The sequence below is a fragment of the Gopherus evgoodei genome, unplaced genomic scaffold (assembly GCF_007399415.2).
Source record: "Gopherus evgoodei ecotype Sinaloan lineage unplaced genomic scaffold, rGopEvg1_v1.p scaffold_82_arrow_ctg1, whole genome shotgun sequence".
In the NCBI taxonomy this organism is placed as follows: domain Eukaryota; kingdom Metazoa; phylum Chordata; order Testudines; family Testudinidae; genus Gopherus; species Gopherus evgoodei.
Window position 1 is genome coordinate 203,135 of NW_022060103.1, and position 18,512 is coordinate 221,646.

Here is an 18,512-nt window from a genome sequence, read left to right on the forward strand (position 1 = left end):
GTGTGTGTGACTCGTGGTTAGCCGGGGGGGGGGTGAGACCAAAGTCCGCTGGGTCTGGCTGGTCGGTGCCGTAGAGGTGGAAAACCCCAGCCTGGGGCTGTAACTGCCCTGTTTAAACGATTGGTCCTGAACTGGCACCTCAGTTGGGTCCCGCCGGAACCGCATCGTCACAGCGGGAGTGGGGTGGGTAAGCCACAGCAGGGAGCCTTCTGGGACGGTGGGGGGAAGCGGGCGTTAGCCGTGGCAGGGTGCCTTGTGGGACGGCGGGGGGGGCATTAACCGCAGCAGGGTGCATTGTGGGATGGCGGGGGGGGTCTTTTACTGCAGCAGGGTGCATTGTGGGATGGCGGGGGGGCTTTAGCTGTGGCAGGGTGCATTGTGGGATGGTGGGGGGGTGTTAGCCATGGCAGGGTGCCTTGGGGGACAGCGGGAGGGGGGGGTAGCCGTGGCAGGGTGCATTGTGGGACGGCGGGAGGGGGTGTTAGCCGCGGCAGGGTGCATTGTGGGATGGTGGGCGTTAGCTGTGGCAGGGTGCATTGTGGGATGGCGGGGGGGCGTTACCCACGACAGGTGCATTGTGGGATGGCGGGGGGGTGTTAGCTGTGGCAGGGTGCGTTAGGGGACAGCAGGGGGAGCAGGCGTTAGCTGCGGCAGGGTGCATTGTGGGACGGTGGGGGGACGTGGGTGTTAGCCGCGGCAGGGTGCATTGTGGGACGGCGGGGGGAGTGTAAGCCACGGCAGGGTGCATTGTGGGACAGCAGGGGGGTGTAAGCCACGGCAGGGAGCATTGTGGGATGGCGGGGGGAAGCAGGCGTTAGCTGTGGCAGGGTGCATTGTGGGACTGTTGGGGGACGCGGGTGTTAGCTGCGGCAGGGTGCATTGTGGGACGGCGGGGGGGTGTAAGCCACGGCAGGGTGCATTGTGGGATGGCGGGGGGGAGCGGGCATTAGCTGTGGCAGGGTGCATTGTGGGACGGTGGGGGGACGTGGGTGTTAGCCGCGGCAGGGTGCATTGTGGGATGGCGGGGTGGGCAAAATGGAAAATGGGGGATTTGGTCACTCCTCCCTGCCTGTCCCTCACTATCTGTGTCCCCCCACATCTGTCCCACACCAGCCGTGGAGCGCGCAGACGCCAGCCCCGCCCAGTCGACCCTCTGGAGCTGGCTGGTGAGCAGCAGGGGGCACTGCTGGCCCAGGAAGTCACCCAGCTCTGCCGTGTCCCACTCCCAGAGGCGGGGGAGAGGTTGGGGCAGCGCCAGGGGCTGCAGGGCGAGGTGGCAATGCAGAAAGAAGCCCAGGAGGCACTGGAAGGCCGGTGGCTGGCACTGTAGGCGGGCTGGTGCCAGGCACAGCACCAGCTGCTGGAAGAGCTGCGAGAGGAGAAGGAGAGGTGAGGAGGGGAACTGGGGTCTGCCCTGCCCCCCAGTGCCCTAGGCCTGGCACCGCCCTCCCCCCCCAGTGCCCCAGACCTGACACTGCCCTGTGCCCCACAATGTTGCACTTCTGGTCACTGTGCTGCCTGTGCATCTCCTTCCACCCCATCCCATGGCCGTGTCAGATAGGGGAACGGAGCCAAATCCCCTCCAAGCCAATCAGCAGAGCCGCAGCCCTAATGGGATCAATGGTATGAGCCAGCTGGTGCCCCGGAGCACAGGAGGGGCACCAGAAGGCAGGCACTGACTCAGGGCATCCCCCCTGCAGACACCAGAACCTGGAGGAACAGGTGAATGCCATGATGCAGCTCAACATGGCAGAGGTGGGCATGCTATGCCACAACGTGGCCTCCGTGGAGGAGAGGACGGCCTACAGCACCCACGAGAGAGCCAGGGACGTGTGGGTAAGGGCCAGGCACCAGGGAGCAGGGACCTGCGGGTAAGGGCCGGGCACCGGGGGGCGGGGACGTACAGGTAAGGGCTGGGAACTGGGGGGGGGCAGTGACGTGCGGGTAAGGTCGTGGCAACGGGGGACGGGGACGTGCGGGTAAGGGCGTTGGACCGGGGGGGCGGTGACGTGCGGGTAAGGGCTGGGCACTGGGGGGGGGGCAGTGACGTGCGGGTAAGGGCTGGGTACTGGGGGGCCGGGACGTGTGGATAAGGGCATGGCACGGAGGGCAGTGACGTGCAGGTAAGGGCCGGGTACTGGGGGGCCGGGACGTGTGGATAAGGGCATGGCACGGAGGGCAGTGACGTGCGGGTAAGGGCGTGACACCGGGGGACGGGGACGTGCGGGTAAGGGCTGGGCACTGGGGGGGGCGGTGACGTGCGGGTAAGGGCTGGGCACCGGGAGGGCGGGGACGTGCGGGTAAGGGCATGGCACCGGGGGGGCGTTGACATGCGGGTAAGGGCGTGGCACCGGGGGGGCCGGGACGTGCGGATAAGGGCGTGACACCGGGGGGGGGGGCGGTGACGTGCGGGTAAGGGCCGGGCAAGAGGTGGTCACTGTCTGACTCCCCAGGGTCAGCTCCACAAGGTCCATGGGCCGTGGCTGGGCTGCCCCCCAAGTGCCCTGCATGGAGGCCACATCAGCTTGGGGTCCATGGGTCGTGGCTGGGCTGCCCCCCGAGTGCCCTGCATGGAGGCCACGTCAGCATGGGGGTCCATGGGCCGTGGCTGGGCTGCCCCCCGAGTGCCTGCATGGAGGCCACATCAGCTTGGGGCCCATGGGTCGTGGCTGGGCTGCCCCCCGAGTGCCCTGCATGGAGGCCACATCTGCTTGGCGTCCATGGGTCGTGGCTGGGCTGCCCCCCAAGTGCCCAGCATGGAGGCCGTGTTGGCTTGGGGTCCATGGGCCGTGGCTGGGCTGCCCCCCAAGTGCCCTGCATGGAGGCCACGTCAGCTTGGGATCCATGGGCCGTGGCTGGGCTGCCCCCCGAGTGCCCGGCATGGATGCCACGTCAGCTTGGGGTCCTGGCTGCCCCCCAAGGGCAATGGGGCCACCAGCTGGGATCCACCTCGGCCCCCCATCCCGCCCCAGGAGGTGCTGCACGTGTTCCACACCTGTCTCTCCCAGCTGGAGCCCAGCAGCAGGCAGCCCAACTGGAGGAACAGGACTGGAGCGGTGCCACCTCCAGGGGCAGCTGATGAACCTGGCTGTGGCCTTGGCCACCATCCTGCTGGTTTGCGTCTCAGCCTGCAGCCTGCCCCTGCTCCGCAGCCGCCGGCGGGCGCTCTCCACACTGGGTGTGTTGGCCCTGCTCTCCATGGCCTGGCACTGCTGGGACCGCCTCTGCTGGGAGGCCTGGTAGCCAGGGACAGCGACCACGCAGCACTGGCTGCTCTCCCAGCTTGTGCCCCCCACCTGCAGAACCCCCGTCTCCCTAGCCACAAGCTCACGGCGTCGGGCTGCCGTCCGACTATTAAAGGTGCTGGTGTTAGCTTCAGCAGGGTGCATTGTGGGAAGGTGTGGGTGAGGCGGGGTTAGCCGTGGCAGGGTGCATCATGGGACGGTGCGGGTCAGTGGGCATTAGCTGTGGCAGGGTGCATCGTGGGAAGGTTCTGGGAACCAGGCATTAGCCGTGGTAGGGTGCATCGTGGGACGGTGCAGGTCAGTGGGCATTAGCCGTGGCAGGGTGCATCGTGGGAAGGTTCTGGGCACCAGGCATTAGCTGTGGCAGGGTGCATCGTGGGACGGTGCGGGGGAGTGGGCGTTAGCCGTGGCAGGGTGCATCGTGGGACGGTGCGGAGAAGTGGGCGTTAGCCGTGGCAGGGTGCATCGTGGGACGGTGCGGGTTAGTGGGTGTTAGCCGTGGCAGGGTGCATCGTGGGACATGCGGGTCAGTGGGCTTTAGCCGTGGCAGGGTGCATCGTGGGACGTGTGGGTCAATGGGGGTTAGTCGTGGCAGGGTGCATCATGGGACGGTGCGGAGGAGTGGGCGTTAGTCGTGGCAGGGTGCATTGTGGGAAGGTTCTGGGAACCAGGCATTAGCTGTGGCAGGGTGCATCGTGGGACGGTGCGGGGGAGTGGGCGTTAGCCGTGGCAGGGTGCATCGTGGGACGGAGCGGAGAAGTGGGCGTTAGCCGTGGCAGGGTGCATCGTGGGACGGTGCGGGTTAGTGGGTGTTAGCCGTGGCAGGGTGCATCGTGGGACATGCGGGTCAGTGGGCTTTAGCCGTGGCAGGGTGCATCGTGGGATGTGTGGGTCAGTGGGCGTTAGTCGTGGCAGGGTGCATCATGGGACGGTGCGGAGGAGTGGGCGTTAGTCGTGGCAGGGTGCATCGTGGGACGGTGCAGGTCAGTGGGCGTTAGCCGTGGCAGGGTGCATCGTGGGACGGTGCGGGTCAGTGGGTGTTAGCCGTGGCACGGTGCATTGTGGGACGTGCGGGTCAGTGGGCGTTAGCCGTGGCAGAGTGCATCGTGGGACGGTGTGGAGGAGTGGGCGTTAGTCGTGGCAGGGTGCATCGTGGGATGGTGCGGGTTGGTGGGCGTTAGCCATGACGGTGTGGGTCAGTGGGCGTTAGCCGTGACAGGGTGCATCGTGGGACAGTGCGGGGGCAGGTGCCATTAGCCGTGGCAGGGTGCATCGTGGGACGGTGCGGAGGAGTGGGCGTTAGTCATGGCAGGGTGAATCGTGGGATGGTGTGGGAGCAGGTGCCATTAGCCGTGACAGGGTCCATCGTGGGATGATGCGGGTCAGTGGGCGTTGGCCATGACGGTGCGGGTCAGTGGGCGTTAGCCGTGGCAGGATGCATTGTGGGATGGTGTGGAGGAGTGGGCGTTAGTCATGGCAGGGTGAATCGTGGGATGGTGTGGGAGCAGGTGCCATTAGCCGTGACAGGGTCCATCGTGGGATGATGCGGGTCAGTAGGTGTTGGCCATGACGGTGCGGGTCAGTGGGCGTTAGCCGTGGCAGGATGCATCGTGGGATGGTGTGGGAGCAGGTGCCATTAGCCATGGCAGGGTGCATCGTGGGACGGTGCGAAGGAGTGGGCGTTAGTCATGGCAGGATGAATCGTGGGACGGTGTGGGAGCAGGTGCCATTAGCCGTGGCAGGGTCCATCGTGGGATGATGCGGGTCAGTGGGCATTGGCCATGACGGTGCGGGTTAGTGGGCGTTAGCCGTGGCAGGATGCATCGTGGGATGGTGTGGGAGCAGGTGCCATTAGCCGTGACAGGGTCCATCGTGGGATGATGCGGGTCAGTGGGCGTTGGCCATGACGGTGCGGGTCAGTGGGCGTTAGCCGTGGCAGGATGCATCGTGGGATGGTGTGGAGGAGTGGGCGTTAGTCATGGCAGGGTGAATCGTGGGATGGTGTGGGAGCAGGTGCCATTAGCCGTGACAGGGTCCATCGTGGGATGATGCGGGTCAGTGGGTGTTGGCCATGACGGTGCGGGTCAGTGGGCGTTAGCCGTGGCAGGATGCATCGTGGGATGGTGTGGGAGCAGGTGCCATTAGCCATGGCAGGGTGCATCGTGGGACGGTGCGAAGGAGTGGGCGTTAGTCATGGCAGGATGAATCGTGGGACGGTGTGGGAGCAGGTGCCATTAGCCGTGGCAGGGTCCATCGTGGGATGATGGGGGTCAGTGGGTATTGGCCATGACGGTGTGGGTCAGTGGGCGTTAGCCGTGGCAGGATGCATCGTGGGATGGTGTGGGAGCAGGTGCCATTAGCTGTAGCAGGGTGCATCGTTGGACGGTGCGGAGGAGTGGGCGTTAGTCGTGGCAACGTGCATTGTAGGATGGTGCGGGTCAGTGGGCGTTAGCCATGACGGTGCAGGTCAGTGGGCGTTAGCCGTGGCAGGGTGCATCGTGGGACAGTGCGGGGGCAGGTGCCGTTAGCCGTGGCAGGGTGCATCGTGGGACTGTGCGGAGGAGTGGGCGTTAGCCATGGCAGGGTGCATCATGGGACAGTGTGGGGGAGTAGGCGTTAGCCGTGGCAGGGTGCATTGTGGGACGATGCAGGTCAGTGGGCGTTGGCCATGACGGTGCGGGTCAGTGGGCGTTAGCCGTGGCAGGGTGCATCGTGGGACGTGCGGGTCAGTGGGCATTAGTCGTGGCAGGGTGCATCGTTGGACGGTGCGGAGGAGTGGGCGTTAGTCGTGGCAACGTGCATTGTGGGATGGTGCGGGTCAGTGGGCGTTAGCCATGACGGTGCAGGTCAGTGGGCGTTAGCCGTGGCAGGGTGCATCATGGGACAGTGCGGGAGCAGGTGCCATTAGCGGTGGCAGGGTGCATCGTGGGACCGTGCGGAGGAGTGGGCATTAGTCATGGCAGGATGAATTGTGGGATGGTGTGGGAGCAGATGCCGTTAGCCATGGCAGGGTGCATCGTGGGACGGTGCGGAGGAGTGGGCGTTAGCCATGGCAGGGTGCATTGTGGGATGGTGCGGGTCAGTGGGCGTTAGCCATGACGGTGCAGGTCAGTGGGCGTTAGCCGTGGCAGGGTGCATCGTGGGACAGTGCGGGGGCAGGTGCCGTTAGCCGTGGCAGGGTGCATCGTGGGACTGTGCGGAGGAGTGGGCGTTAGCCATGGCAGGGTGCATCATGGGACAGTGCGGAGGAGTGGGCGTTAGCCGTGGCAGGGTGCATTGTGGGACGATGCAGGTCAGTGGGCGTTGGCCATGACGGTGCGGGTCAGTGGGCGTTAGCCGTGGCAGGGTGCATCGTGGGACGTGCGGGTCAGTGGGCATTAGTCGTGGCAGGGTGCATCGTTGGACGGTGCGGAGGAGTGGGCGTTAGTCGTGGCAACGTGCATTGTGGGATGGTGCGGGTCAGTGGGCGTTAGCCATGACGGTGCGGGTCAGTTGGCGTTAGCCGTGGCAGGGTGCATCATGGGACAGTGCGGGAGCAGGTGCCATTAGCCGTGGCAGGGTGCATCGTGGGACCGTGCGGAGGAGTGGGCATTAGTCATGGCAGGATGAATTGTGGGATGGTGTGGGAGCAGATGCCGTTAGCCATGGCAGGGTGCATCGTGGGACGGTGCGGAGGAGTGGGCGTTAGCCATGGCAGGGTGCATTGTGGGATGGTGCGGGTCAGTGGGCGTTAGCCATGACGGTGCGGGTCAGTGGGCGTTAGTCGTGGCAGGGTGCATCGTGGGATGGTGCGGGTCAGTGGGCGTTAGCCGTGGCAGGGTGCATCGTGGGACGGTGCGGAGGAGTGGGCGTTAGCCATGGCAGGGTGCATTGTGGGATGGTGCGGGTCAGTGGGCGTTAGCCATGACGGTGCGGGTCAGTTGGCGTTAGCCGTGGCAGGGTGCATCGTGGGACAGTGTGGGAGCAGGTGCCATTAGCCGTGGCAGGGTGCATCGTGGGACCGTGCGGAGGAGTGGGCATTAGTCATGGCAGGATGAATTGTGGGATGGTGTGGGAGCAGATGCCGTTAGCCATGGCAGGGTGCATCGTTGGACGGTGCGGAGGAGTGGGCGTTAGCCATGGCAGGGTGCATTGTGGGATGGTGCGGGTCAGTGGGCGTTAGCCATGACGGTGCGGGTCAGTGGGCGTTAGTCGTGGCAGGGTGCATCGTGGGATGGTGCGGGTCAGTGGGCGTTAGCCGTGGCAGGGTGCATCGTGGGACGGTGCGGAGGAGTGGGTGTTAGCCATGGCAGGGTGCATCATGGGACAGTGCGGGGGCAGGTGCCATTAGCCGTGGCAATCTCAGCTCCCCATCTGTTGTGAACGGGGTACCCCCACGCCTCATGGACCCTCCCTCCATCCACCCCCAGAATCCCAGCTGCTCCCGCTACTAAAGACAGATCCCCCCCTGATTCCTGGCCCCCCGCGGCACCAGAGCTGGGTACAGAAGTTACAAACCTTTATTGGCTACGGTACAGGCCGGCCGCGGCGTCAGCCCTGGGGCACCGAGGGGGTGGCGCCTGGCTGGGCATTTGTCCAGTCTCTGTCCCTGTGGTCCTAGCGAGGCTCCTTATCAAACACTATTTACAGGGGGGCTGGCCAGGGCTGGGGCACGGCCAGCCTGGGGGTGGAACGTGAGAGGAGCAGATTCTCCATTGCTCTGCTCAGGGGCAGCCACCTCTGGGGCAGAGCTGCATCACCCTACACACCTGGCCCTGCTGACATGCGGCCACCTCGGGCAGAGGGGCCTGTCCCCACCCAGCCAGCCCCACTGGGATGCAGCCACCTCTGGAGCAAAGTGACCTGTCCCCACCCAGCCAGCCCCACTGGGATGCAGCCACCTCTGGGGCAAAGTGACCTGTCCCCACCCAGCCAGCCCCACTGGGGTGCAGCCACCTCTGGGGTGGACCCAAACACTCCTAGAACAGCTCATGTTCCCTTTCCAGTAGAGCAATGACTTGCGCTCGAGGGGCGGAGCGACAGAGAATCGTGATGGGGCGGAGCCCAGGCAGCTCTTGTGGGGAGATAGGGCTGTTGCTTTACGAAAGCTAAACTCTCCGGGCCCCTGCTGGACAGAAAGGGAAGGGCCCTCGTTCCCTGGGGGGGGAGCCAAGTCTCCAGAGGAGGTGTGGCAAAGTGGGGAGAAAAGACAGTACTTTGTATGCTTAAGAGGGATCCATGCTGTGTGGGGGGCAGGCAGGGAGTGGGGAAGAGTCCCATCCGTGCGTCCATCTGTCTGTCGGCCCATGGGGGTCCCTCCTATGCCGGCGACACGGAGGAGTTGGAGACGGAGGAGACCTCAGTGCGGGAGGTGGAGGAGAGCTCCGAGCCGTCGTCCACTTTCTTCCCAAACAGCTGCATTATGCAGTTACGGAACTGGGGGGCGAGAGGCGGGGTCAGACGGGGCAGGGCACGGCACTGGGGGGTCCCCCAGAGGGCCCCCGGGCAGGCAGCTGTTCCCGACGTAAACCAGGCTCCTAATCTACTTCCCCCTCCATTGCTCCACCCCCCCACCTGCACCTTCACCCGTCTGTCCGTCCACCCATACATCTACTACTCCATCCGTCTAGCAACCCTTCATCCATCCATCCGTCTACCCACTATCCCTCCATCCCTTCATCTATGCACCATCCCTCCATCCCTCCACCCACCCACCTGCACCTTCACCCGTCTGTCCGTCCACCCATACATCTACTACTCCATCCGTCTAGCAACCCTTCATCCATCCATCCATCCGTCTACCCACTATCCCTTCCCTCCATCCCTTCATCTATGCACCATCCCTCCATCGCTCCACCCACCCACCTGCACCTTCACCCGTCTGTCCGTCCACCCATACATCTACTACTCCATCCGTCTAGCAACCCTTCATCCATCCATCCGTCTACCCACTATCCCTTCCCTCCATCCCTTCATCTATGCACCATCCCTCCATCGCTCCACCCACCCACCTGCACCTTCACCCGTCTGTCCGTCCACCCATACATCTACTACTCCATCCGTCTAGCAACCCTTCATCCATCCATCCGTCTACCCACTATCCCTCCCTCCATCCCTCCATCTATGCACCATCCCTCCATCGCTCCACCCACCCACCTGCACCTTCACCCGTCTGTCTGTCCACCCATACATCTACTACTCCATCCGTCTAGCAACCCTTCATCCATCCATCCGTCTACCCACTATCCCTCCATCCCTTCATCTATGCACCATCCCTCCATCGCTCCACCCACCCACCTGCACCTTCACCCGTCTGTCTGTCCACCCATACATCTACTACTCCATCCGTCTAGCAACCCTTCATCCATCCATCCGTCTACCCACTATCCCTCCCTCCATCCCTCCATCTATGCACCATCCCTCCATCGCTCCACCCACCCACCTGCACCTTCACCCGTCTGTCTGTCCACCCATACATCTACTACTCCATCCGTCTAGCAACCCTTCATCCATCCATCCGTCTACCCACTATCCCTCCATCCCTCCATCTATGCACTATCCCTCCATCCCTCCAGCCCCCCACCTGCACCTTCACCCGTCTGTCTGTCCACCCATACATCTACTACTCCATCCGTCTAGCAACCCTTCATCCATCCATCCGTCTACCCACTATCCCTCCATCCCTTCATCTATGCACTATCCCTCCATCCCTCCAGCCCCCCACCTGCACCTTCACCCGTCTGTCCGTCCACCCATACATCTACTACTCCATCCGTCTAGCAACCCTTCATCCATCCATCCGTCTACCCACTATCCCTCCATCCCTCCATCTATGCACCATCCCTCCATCGCTCCACCCCCCCACCTGCACCTTCACCCGTCTGTCCGTCCACCCATACATCTACTACTCCATCCGTCTAGCAACCCTTCATCCATCCATCCGTCTACCCACTATCCCTCCCTCCCTCCATCTATGCACCATCCCTCCATCGCTCCACCCCCCCACCTGCACCTTCACCCGTCTGTCTGTCCACCCATACATCTACTACTCCATCCGTCTAGCAACCCTTCATCCATCCATCCGTCTACCCACTATCCCTCCATCCCTTCATCTATGCACCATCCCTCCATCGCTCCACCCACCCACCTGCACCTTCACCCGTCTGTCTGTCCACCCATACATCTACTACTCCATCCGTCTAGCAACCCTTCATCTATCCATCCATCCGTCTACCCACTATCCCTCCATCCCTTCATCCCTTCATCTATGCACCATCCCTCCATCGCTCCACCCACCCACCTGCACCTTCACCCGTCTGTCCGTCCACCCATACATCTACTACTCCATCCATCTAGCAACCCTTCATCCATCCATCCGTCTACCCACTATCCCTCCCTCCCTCCATCTATGCACCATCCCTCCATCGCTCCACCCACCCACCTGCACCTTCTCCCGTCTGTCTGTCCACCCATACATCTACTACTCCATCCGTCTAGCAACCCTTCATCCATCCATCCGTCTACCCACTATCCCTTCCCTCCATCCCTTCATCTATGCACCATCCCTCCATCGCTCCACCCCCCCACCTGCACCTTCACCCGTCTGTCTGTCCACCCATACATCTACTACTCCATCCGTCTAGCAACCCTTCATCCATCCATCCGTCTACCCACTATCCCTCCATCCCTTCATCCCTTCATCTATGCACCATCCCTCCATCGCTCCACCCACCCACCTGCACGTTCACCCGTCTGTCCGTCCACCCATACATCTACTACTCCATCCGTCTAGCAACCCTTCATCCATCCATCCGTCTACCCACTATCCCTCCATCCCTTCATCTATGCACCATCCCTCCATCGCTCCACCCACCCACCTGCAGCTTCACCCGTCTGTCTGTCCACCCATACATCTACTACTCCATCCGTCTAGCAACCCTTCATCCATCCATCCGTCTACCCACTATCCCTCCATCCCTCCATCCCTTCATCTATGCACCATCCCTCCATCGCTCCACCCACCCACCTGCAGCTTCACCCGTCTGTCCGTCCACCCATACATCTACTACTCCATCCGTCTAGCAACCCTTCATCCATCCATCCGTCTACCCACTATCCCTCCCTCCATCCCTCCATCTATGCACCATCCCTCCATCGCTCCACCCACCCACCTGCACCTTCACCCGTCTGTCCGTCCACCCATACATCTACTACTCCATCCGTCTAGCAACCCTTCATCCATCCATCCGTCTACCCACTATCCCTCCATCCCTCCATCTATGCACTATCTCTCCATCGCTCCACCTACCCACCTGCACCTTCACCCGTCTGTCTGTCCACCCATACATCTACTACTCCATCCGTCTAGCAACCCTTCATCCATCCATCCGTCTGCCCACTATCCCTCCCTCCATCTATGCACCATCCCTCCATCCCTCCACCCCCCCACCTGCACCTTCACCCGTCTGTCCGTCCACCCATACATCTACTACTCCATCCATCTAGCAACCCTTCATCCATCCATCCGTCTACCCACTATCCCTCCCTCCCTCCATCTATGCACCATCCCTCCATCGCTCCACCCACCCACCTGCACCTTCTCCCGTCTGTCTGTCCACCCATACATCTACTACTCCATCCGTCTAGCAACCCTTCATCCATCCATCCGTCTACCCACTATCCCTCCATCCCTTCATCTATGCACCATCCCTCCATCGCTCCACCCCCCCACCTGCACCTTCACCCGTCTGTCCGTCCACCCATACATCTACTACTCCATCCGTCTAGCAACCCTTCATCCATCCATCCATCCGTCTACCCACTATCCCTCCATCCCTCCATCCCTTCATCTAGGCACTATCCCTCCATCCCTCCACCCACCCACCTGCACCTTCACCCGTCTGTCTGTCCACCCATACATCTACTACTCCATCCGTCTAGCAACCCTTCATCCATCCATCCGTCTACCCACTATCCCTCCATCCCTTCATCTATGCACCATCCCTCCATCGCTCCACCCACCCACCTGCACCTTCACCCGTCTGTCTGTCCACCCATACATCTACTACTCCATCCGTCTAGCAACCCTTCATCCATCCATCCGTCTACCCACTATCCCTCCCTCCATTCATCCATCCACTTACGTGTCTACTATTTCTTCCTCCCTCCCTTCATCTACGCACTATCCCTCCATCCATTCATCCACCTACCTTTCCACTATCCCTCCATCCATCCATTCATCTACCCACTATCCCTCTCTCCATCCACCCACCTACCTGTCTACTATCCCTCCCTCCCTCCCTCTATCTCTTCATCTACGCACTATCCCTCCATCCATTCATCCACCTACCTATCTCTTCATCCATCCATTCGTCTACCCACTATCCCTCCACCCATCCATCCACCTACCTGTCTACTATCCCTCCATCCATCCAAACACCCACTACCCATTCCTCCATCCACCCACCTGCACTTTCATCCATCTGTCTGTCCACTCATCCACTTACCGCCGCTTCATCCATCTACCAACTCTTCATCCATCCATCCGTCTTCTACCTTTTCATGCACCCACTCACCTTCTAGTATCCCTCCCTTCATCCATCCATCCACTCACCTACCAATCCATCCATCCCTCCATCTGTCCATCCCTCCTCCATCCACCTGTCCCTCCAGCCCCTACACACTGCTCCCCATATACACCCATCCCTTCATCCATCCACTCACCTACCAATCCATCCATCTCTCCATCTCTCCACCCATCCATCCATCCCTCCTCCATCCACCTATCCCTCCAGCCCCTACACACTGTTCCCCATATACACCCATCCCTCCATCCATCCACTCACCTATCAATCTGTCCATCTCTCCATCTATCCACCCATCCATCCATCCCTCCTCCATCCACCTATCCCTCCAGCCCCTACACACTGCTCCCCATATACACCCATCCCTCCATCCATCCACTCACCTAACCATCCATTCATCCAACCCCTCCATATCTCCCCTCTGTCTATGGAGCTGAGAGCCCAGGTGGTGGGACTGGAGCCCTGTCCGTTTCCCAGAATGCCACGGGCCGTGAGCGACTCACCTGCCTGTTCATGAAGACATAGATAATGGGGTTGTAGATGGTGGCGCTCTTGGCGAAGTAGGCAGGCAGAGCAGCTGCCAATGGGTGGAAGGCATAGCCAGGATTGGCGGCAGCAAAGCAGGCAAAGAAGGTGTAGGGGCCCCAGCAGAAGATGTAGGCAATGATCATGACCACTACCATGCGTGACACTTCCTTCTCCGCCTTTTGGGTGGACTCTGATTCCTTCTGCTGGGCTGCCACCTGCGGGGCAGAGGAAGGCAGGCTTAGAGCATGGCCTGGGGGTTGCCAGCTCTTAACCAGCCAACCAACCATGGCCAGCTGGGCTTCTTTGGCTGCATTAGCTCAACCCGACCACTGGGCAGGCTCTTGGCCCGTCAGCCACCAAACATGGGCAAGTTAAACACCCTACTTACCCCTGGGGCTGGGTAGGTCAACTAGGCTTATGAGAAGGTTCTTGGCCAGCCAGCTACCAAGCATGGGAAGCTGGTTGGCTAGGTCAGTGGAATGCTCTAAACTGACAGTAAACTGGGGGGAGAGGTGGATACGCTGGAAGGTAGGGATAGGGTCCAGAGGCACCTGGACCTTAAAAACCTGACGAGGTTCAACAAGGACAAGTGCAGAGTCCTGCACTTAGGACGGAAGAATCCCCTGCACCGCTACAGGCTGGGGACCGAGTGGCTAGGCAGCAGTTCTGCAGAAAAGGACCTGGGGGTTACAGTGGACGAGAAGCTGGATACGAGTCAGCAGTGGGCCCTTGTTGCCAAGAAGGCTAACGGCATTTTGGGCTGTATAAGTAGGGGCATTGCCAGCAGATCGAGGGACGTGATCATTCCCCATGATTCGACATTGGTGAGGCCTCATCTGGAGTACCGTGTCCAGTTTTGGGCCCCACACTACAAGAAGGACGTGGAGAAATTGGAAAGAGTCCAGCGGAGGGCAACAAACATGATCAGGGGGCTGGAGCACATGACTTATGAGGAGAGGCTGAGGGAACTGGGATTGTTTAGTCTGCAGAAGAGAAGAATGAGGGGGGATTTGATAGCTGCTTTCAGCTACCTGAAGGGGGTTCCAAAGAGGATGGAGCTCGGCTGTTCTCAGTGGTGGCAGATGACAGAACAAGGAGCAATGGTCTCAAGTTGCAGTTGGGGGGGTCTAGGTTGGATATTAGGAAACACTGTTTCTCTAGGAGGGTGGTGAAGCACTGGAATGGGTTCCCTAGGGAGGTGGTGGAATCTCCTTCCTTAGAGGTTTTTACGGTCAGGCTTGACAAAGCCCCGGCTGGGATGATTAGGTTGGGACTGGTCCTGCTTTGAGCAGAGGGGGTGGCCTAGATACCTCCTGAGGTCCCTTCCGACCCTGAGATTCTATGAGTCTATGAGCTGTTGACAAGCTGGGTTGTATGGGGCATGTCAGCCCGGGCCATGGGAGGCTCTTGGCCAAGCAGAGGCACGCTGGGCTCCTTGCTGAGCCCCAGGTGCTGGCGTAGGTTTACTAGGCTGGTGGGAAGGCCCTTGGCCAATGTTGGGGTCCCCTGTGGAGGGTCTAGGGGTGCTCACCGTGCGGATGGCCATCCACACTTGCAGGTAGCAGAGGATGATGACACTGAGTGGGATGAAGCAGCAGGTGATCATCAGTACAATCATGTAGGACTGGACCCCGGGGTCTGAGCTGCCACTGAACACATCTGGGCCACAGGACGTCTTCAAGCCATGGGGCCAGTACCTGGAGGAGAGTGGGGACAGTCAGGTGAGGGGGCACAGGTTCCCTCACCCCAGCCAAACTTACAGTCACTCTTCCCCCTACCTATACTTCTCCTCCCACTACGCCCTTCTCCAGCTCCAGACTCCTTCCCAGAAATATACCCACACCCCTCCCTCCACAGCCCCCCCAATTCCCCAGCCCCAATTTGGAGACACCTTCCCCCCACAACTCCACCCCATAGACCCTACACACTCCCTCCCTCCACTCAGACTCCTTCCTTCCCCCCTCACACCCATCCCCCTGTCCCCCTCCCTTCACCCCCTCCCTACATAGAGACCCCTCCCTCCTCCCATCTGTCTACCCCCATCCACCCCCTCTATCTATCTATCTACCCCAGCCACCCCCTCTATCTATCTATATACCCCCATCCACCCCCTCTATCTATCTATCCATCCCCAGCCACCCCCTCTATCTATCTACCCCAGCCACCCTCTCTATCTATCTATATACCCCCAGCCACCCCCTCTATCTATCTATATACCCCCATCCACCCCCTCTATCTATCTATCTACCCCAGCCACCCCTCTGTCTATCCATCCCCAGCCACCCCCTCTATCTATCTATCCCCATCCACCCCCTCTATCTATCTATCTACCCCAGCCACCCCTCTGTCTATCCATCCCCAGCCACCCCCTCTATCTATCTATCCCCAGCCACCCCCTCTATCTATCTACCCCAGCCACCCCCTCTATCTATCCATCCCCAGCCACCCCCTCTATCTATCTATCTACCCCAGCCACCCCCTCTATCTATCCATCCCCAGCCACCCCTTCTATCTATCTATATACCCCCAGCCACCCCCTCTATCTATCTATCCCCAGCCACCCCCTCTATCTATCTATCTACCCCAGCCACCCCCTCTATCTATCCATCCCCAGCCACCCCCTCTATCTATCTATCCCCAGCCACCCCCTCTATCCATTTATCCCCATCCCCCCGCTATCTATCCATCCCCAGCCACCCCTTCTATCTATCTATATACCCCCAGCCACCCCCTCTATCTATCTATCCCCAGCCACCCCTCTATCTATCTATGTACCCCCAGCCACCCCCTCTATCTATCTATCCATCCCCAGCCACCCCCTCTATCTATCTATCCATCCCCAGCCACCCCCTCTATCTATCTATATACCCCCAGCCACCCCCTCTATCTATCTATCCATCCCCAGCCACCCCCTCTATCTATCTATCTACCCCAGCCACCCCCTCTATCTATCCACCCCCAGCCACCCCCTCTATCTATATATCCCCAGCCCCCCCCATCTATCTATCCATCCCCAGCCACCCCCTCTATCTATCTATCCCCAGCCACCCCCTCTATCTATCTATATACCCCCATCTGCCCCCTCTATCTATCTATCCCCAGCCACCCCCTCTATCTATCTACCCCAGCCACCCCCTCTATCTATCTATATACCCCCATCTGCCCCCTCTATCTATCCATCCCCAGCCACCCCCTCTATCTATCTATCCCCAGCCGCCCCCTCTATCTATATACCCCCATCTGCCCCCTCTATCTATCTATCCCCAGCCACCCCCTCTATCTATCTACCCCAGCCACCCCCTCTATCTATCTATATACCCCCATCTGCCCCCTCTATCTATCCTTCCCCAGCCACCCCCTCTATCTATCTATCCCCATCCCCCCCTCTATCTATCTATCCCCAGCCATCCCCTCTACCTATCCATCCCCAGCCACCCCCTCTAGCTATCCATCCCCAGCCCCCCCTCTAGCTATCCATCCCCAGTCACCCCCTCTATCTATCTATCCATCCCCAGCCACCCCCTCTATCTATCCATCCCCAGCCACCCCCTCTATCTATCCATCCCCAGCCACCCCCTCTATCTATATATCCCCAGCCCCCCCTCTATCTATCTATCTACCCCAGCCCCCCCTCTATCTATCTATCTACCCCAGCCACTCCCTCTATCTATATATCCCCAGCCCCCCCTCTATCTATCTATCTACCCCAGCCCCCCCTCTATCTATCCATCCCCAGCCACCCCCTCTATCTATCTATCCATCCCCAGCCCCCCCCTCTATCTATCTATCCATCCCCAGCCACCCCCTCTATCTATCTACCCCAGCCACCCCCTCTATCTATCTATCCCCAGCCGCCCCCTCTATTTATCTATCTACCCCAGCCACCCCCTCTATCTATCCATCCCCAGCCACCCCCTCTATCTATCTATATACCCCCATCTGCCCCCTCTATCTATCTGTCTACCCCCAGCCACCCCCTCTATCTATCCATCCCCAGCCACCCGCTCTATCTATCCATCCCCAGCCACCCCCTCTATCTATATATCCCCAGCCCCCCCTCTATCTATCTATCTACCCCAGCCACCCCCTCTATCTATCCATCCCCAGCCCCCCCCTCTATCTATCTATCCATCCCCAGCCCCCCCCATCTATCTATCCATCCCCAGCCACCCCCTCTATCTATCTACTCCAGCCCCCCCTCTATCTATCCATCCCCAGCCCCCCCTCTATCTATCTATCCATCCCCAGCCCCCCCCTCTATCTATCTATCCATCCCCAGCCCCCCCTCTATCTATCTATCTACTCCAGCCCCCCCCTCTATCTATCCATCCCCAGCCCCCCCCTCTATCTATCTATCCATCCCCAGCCACCCCCTCTATCTATCTATCCATCCCCATCCGCCCCCTCTATCTATCTATCCATCCCCAGCCACCCCCTCTATCTATCTATCTACCCCAGCCACCCCCTCTATCTATCCATCCCCAGCCGCCCCTGCTATCTAGCTACCCCCATCCACCCCGTCTATCTATCTATCTATCTATCTATCTATCCCCAGCCACCCCGTCTATCTATCTGTATACCCCCAGCCACCCCCTCTATCTATCTATCTATCGACCCCAGCCACCCCCTCTATCTATCTATCGACCCCAGCCACCCCCTCTATCTATCCATCCCCAGCCGCCCCCTCTATCTATCCATCCCCAGCCGCCCCCTCTATCTATCCATTCCCAGCCGCCCCTTCTATCTATCTATCCCCAGCCGCCCCCTCTATCTATCCATCCATCCCCAGCCACCCCCTCTATCTATCTATCCCCAGCCGCCCCCTCTATCTATCTACCCCAGTCACCCCCTCTATCTATCTATCCCCAGCCGCCTCCTCTATCTATATACCCCCAGCCACCCCCTCTATCTATCTACCCCAGCCATCCCCTCTACCTATCCATCCCCAGCCACCCCCTCTATCTATCCATCTACCCCAGCCACCCCCTCTATCTATCTATGTATCTGTCCCCAGCAACCCCCTATATCTCTCTATGTATCTATCCCCAGCCGCCCCCTCTATCTCTCTATCCCCAGCCGCCCCCTCTATCTCTCTATCTACCTCCATCCGCCCCCTCTATCTATCTTTCCCCAGCTACCCCCTCTATCTATCTACCTATCCCCCTCTATCCCCCTC

The 18,512-nt window shown here is 60.3% G+C and overlaps 1 protein-coding gene across 1 annotated transcript in view; it reads right to left on the reverse strand.

Annotated features, from left to right (window-relative positions):
• Nucleotides 1–8,116: 8,116 nt before the first annotated feature.
• Nucleotides 8,117–18,512, reverse strand: part of LOC115644002 (red-sensitive opsin-like) — a 12,201-nt gene continuing 1,805 nt past the window's right edge. Inside the window, exons 2-4 of the mRNA XM_030548048.1 lie at nt 14,868–15,033; nt 13,312–13,551; nt 8,117–8,660 (exon numbers count right to left, since the gene is read on the reverse strand). Of these exons, the coding sequence (XP_030403908.1) occupies nt 8,544–8,660; nt 13,312–13,551; nt 14,868–15,033 (523 nt within the window). The 3' untranslated portion in view covers nt 8,117–8,543. The remainder of the gene's footprint in view (nt 8,661–13,311; nt 13,552–14,867; nt 15,034–18,512) is intronic.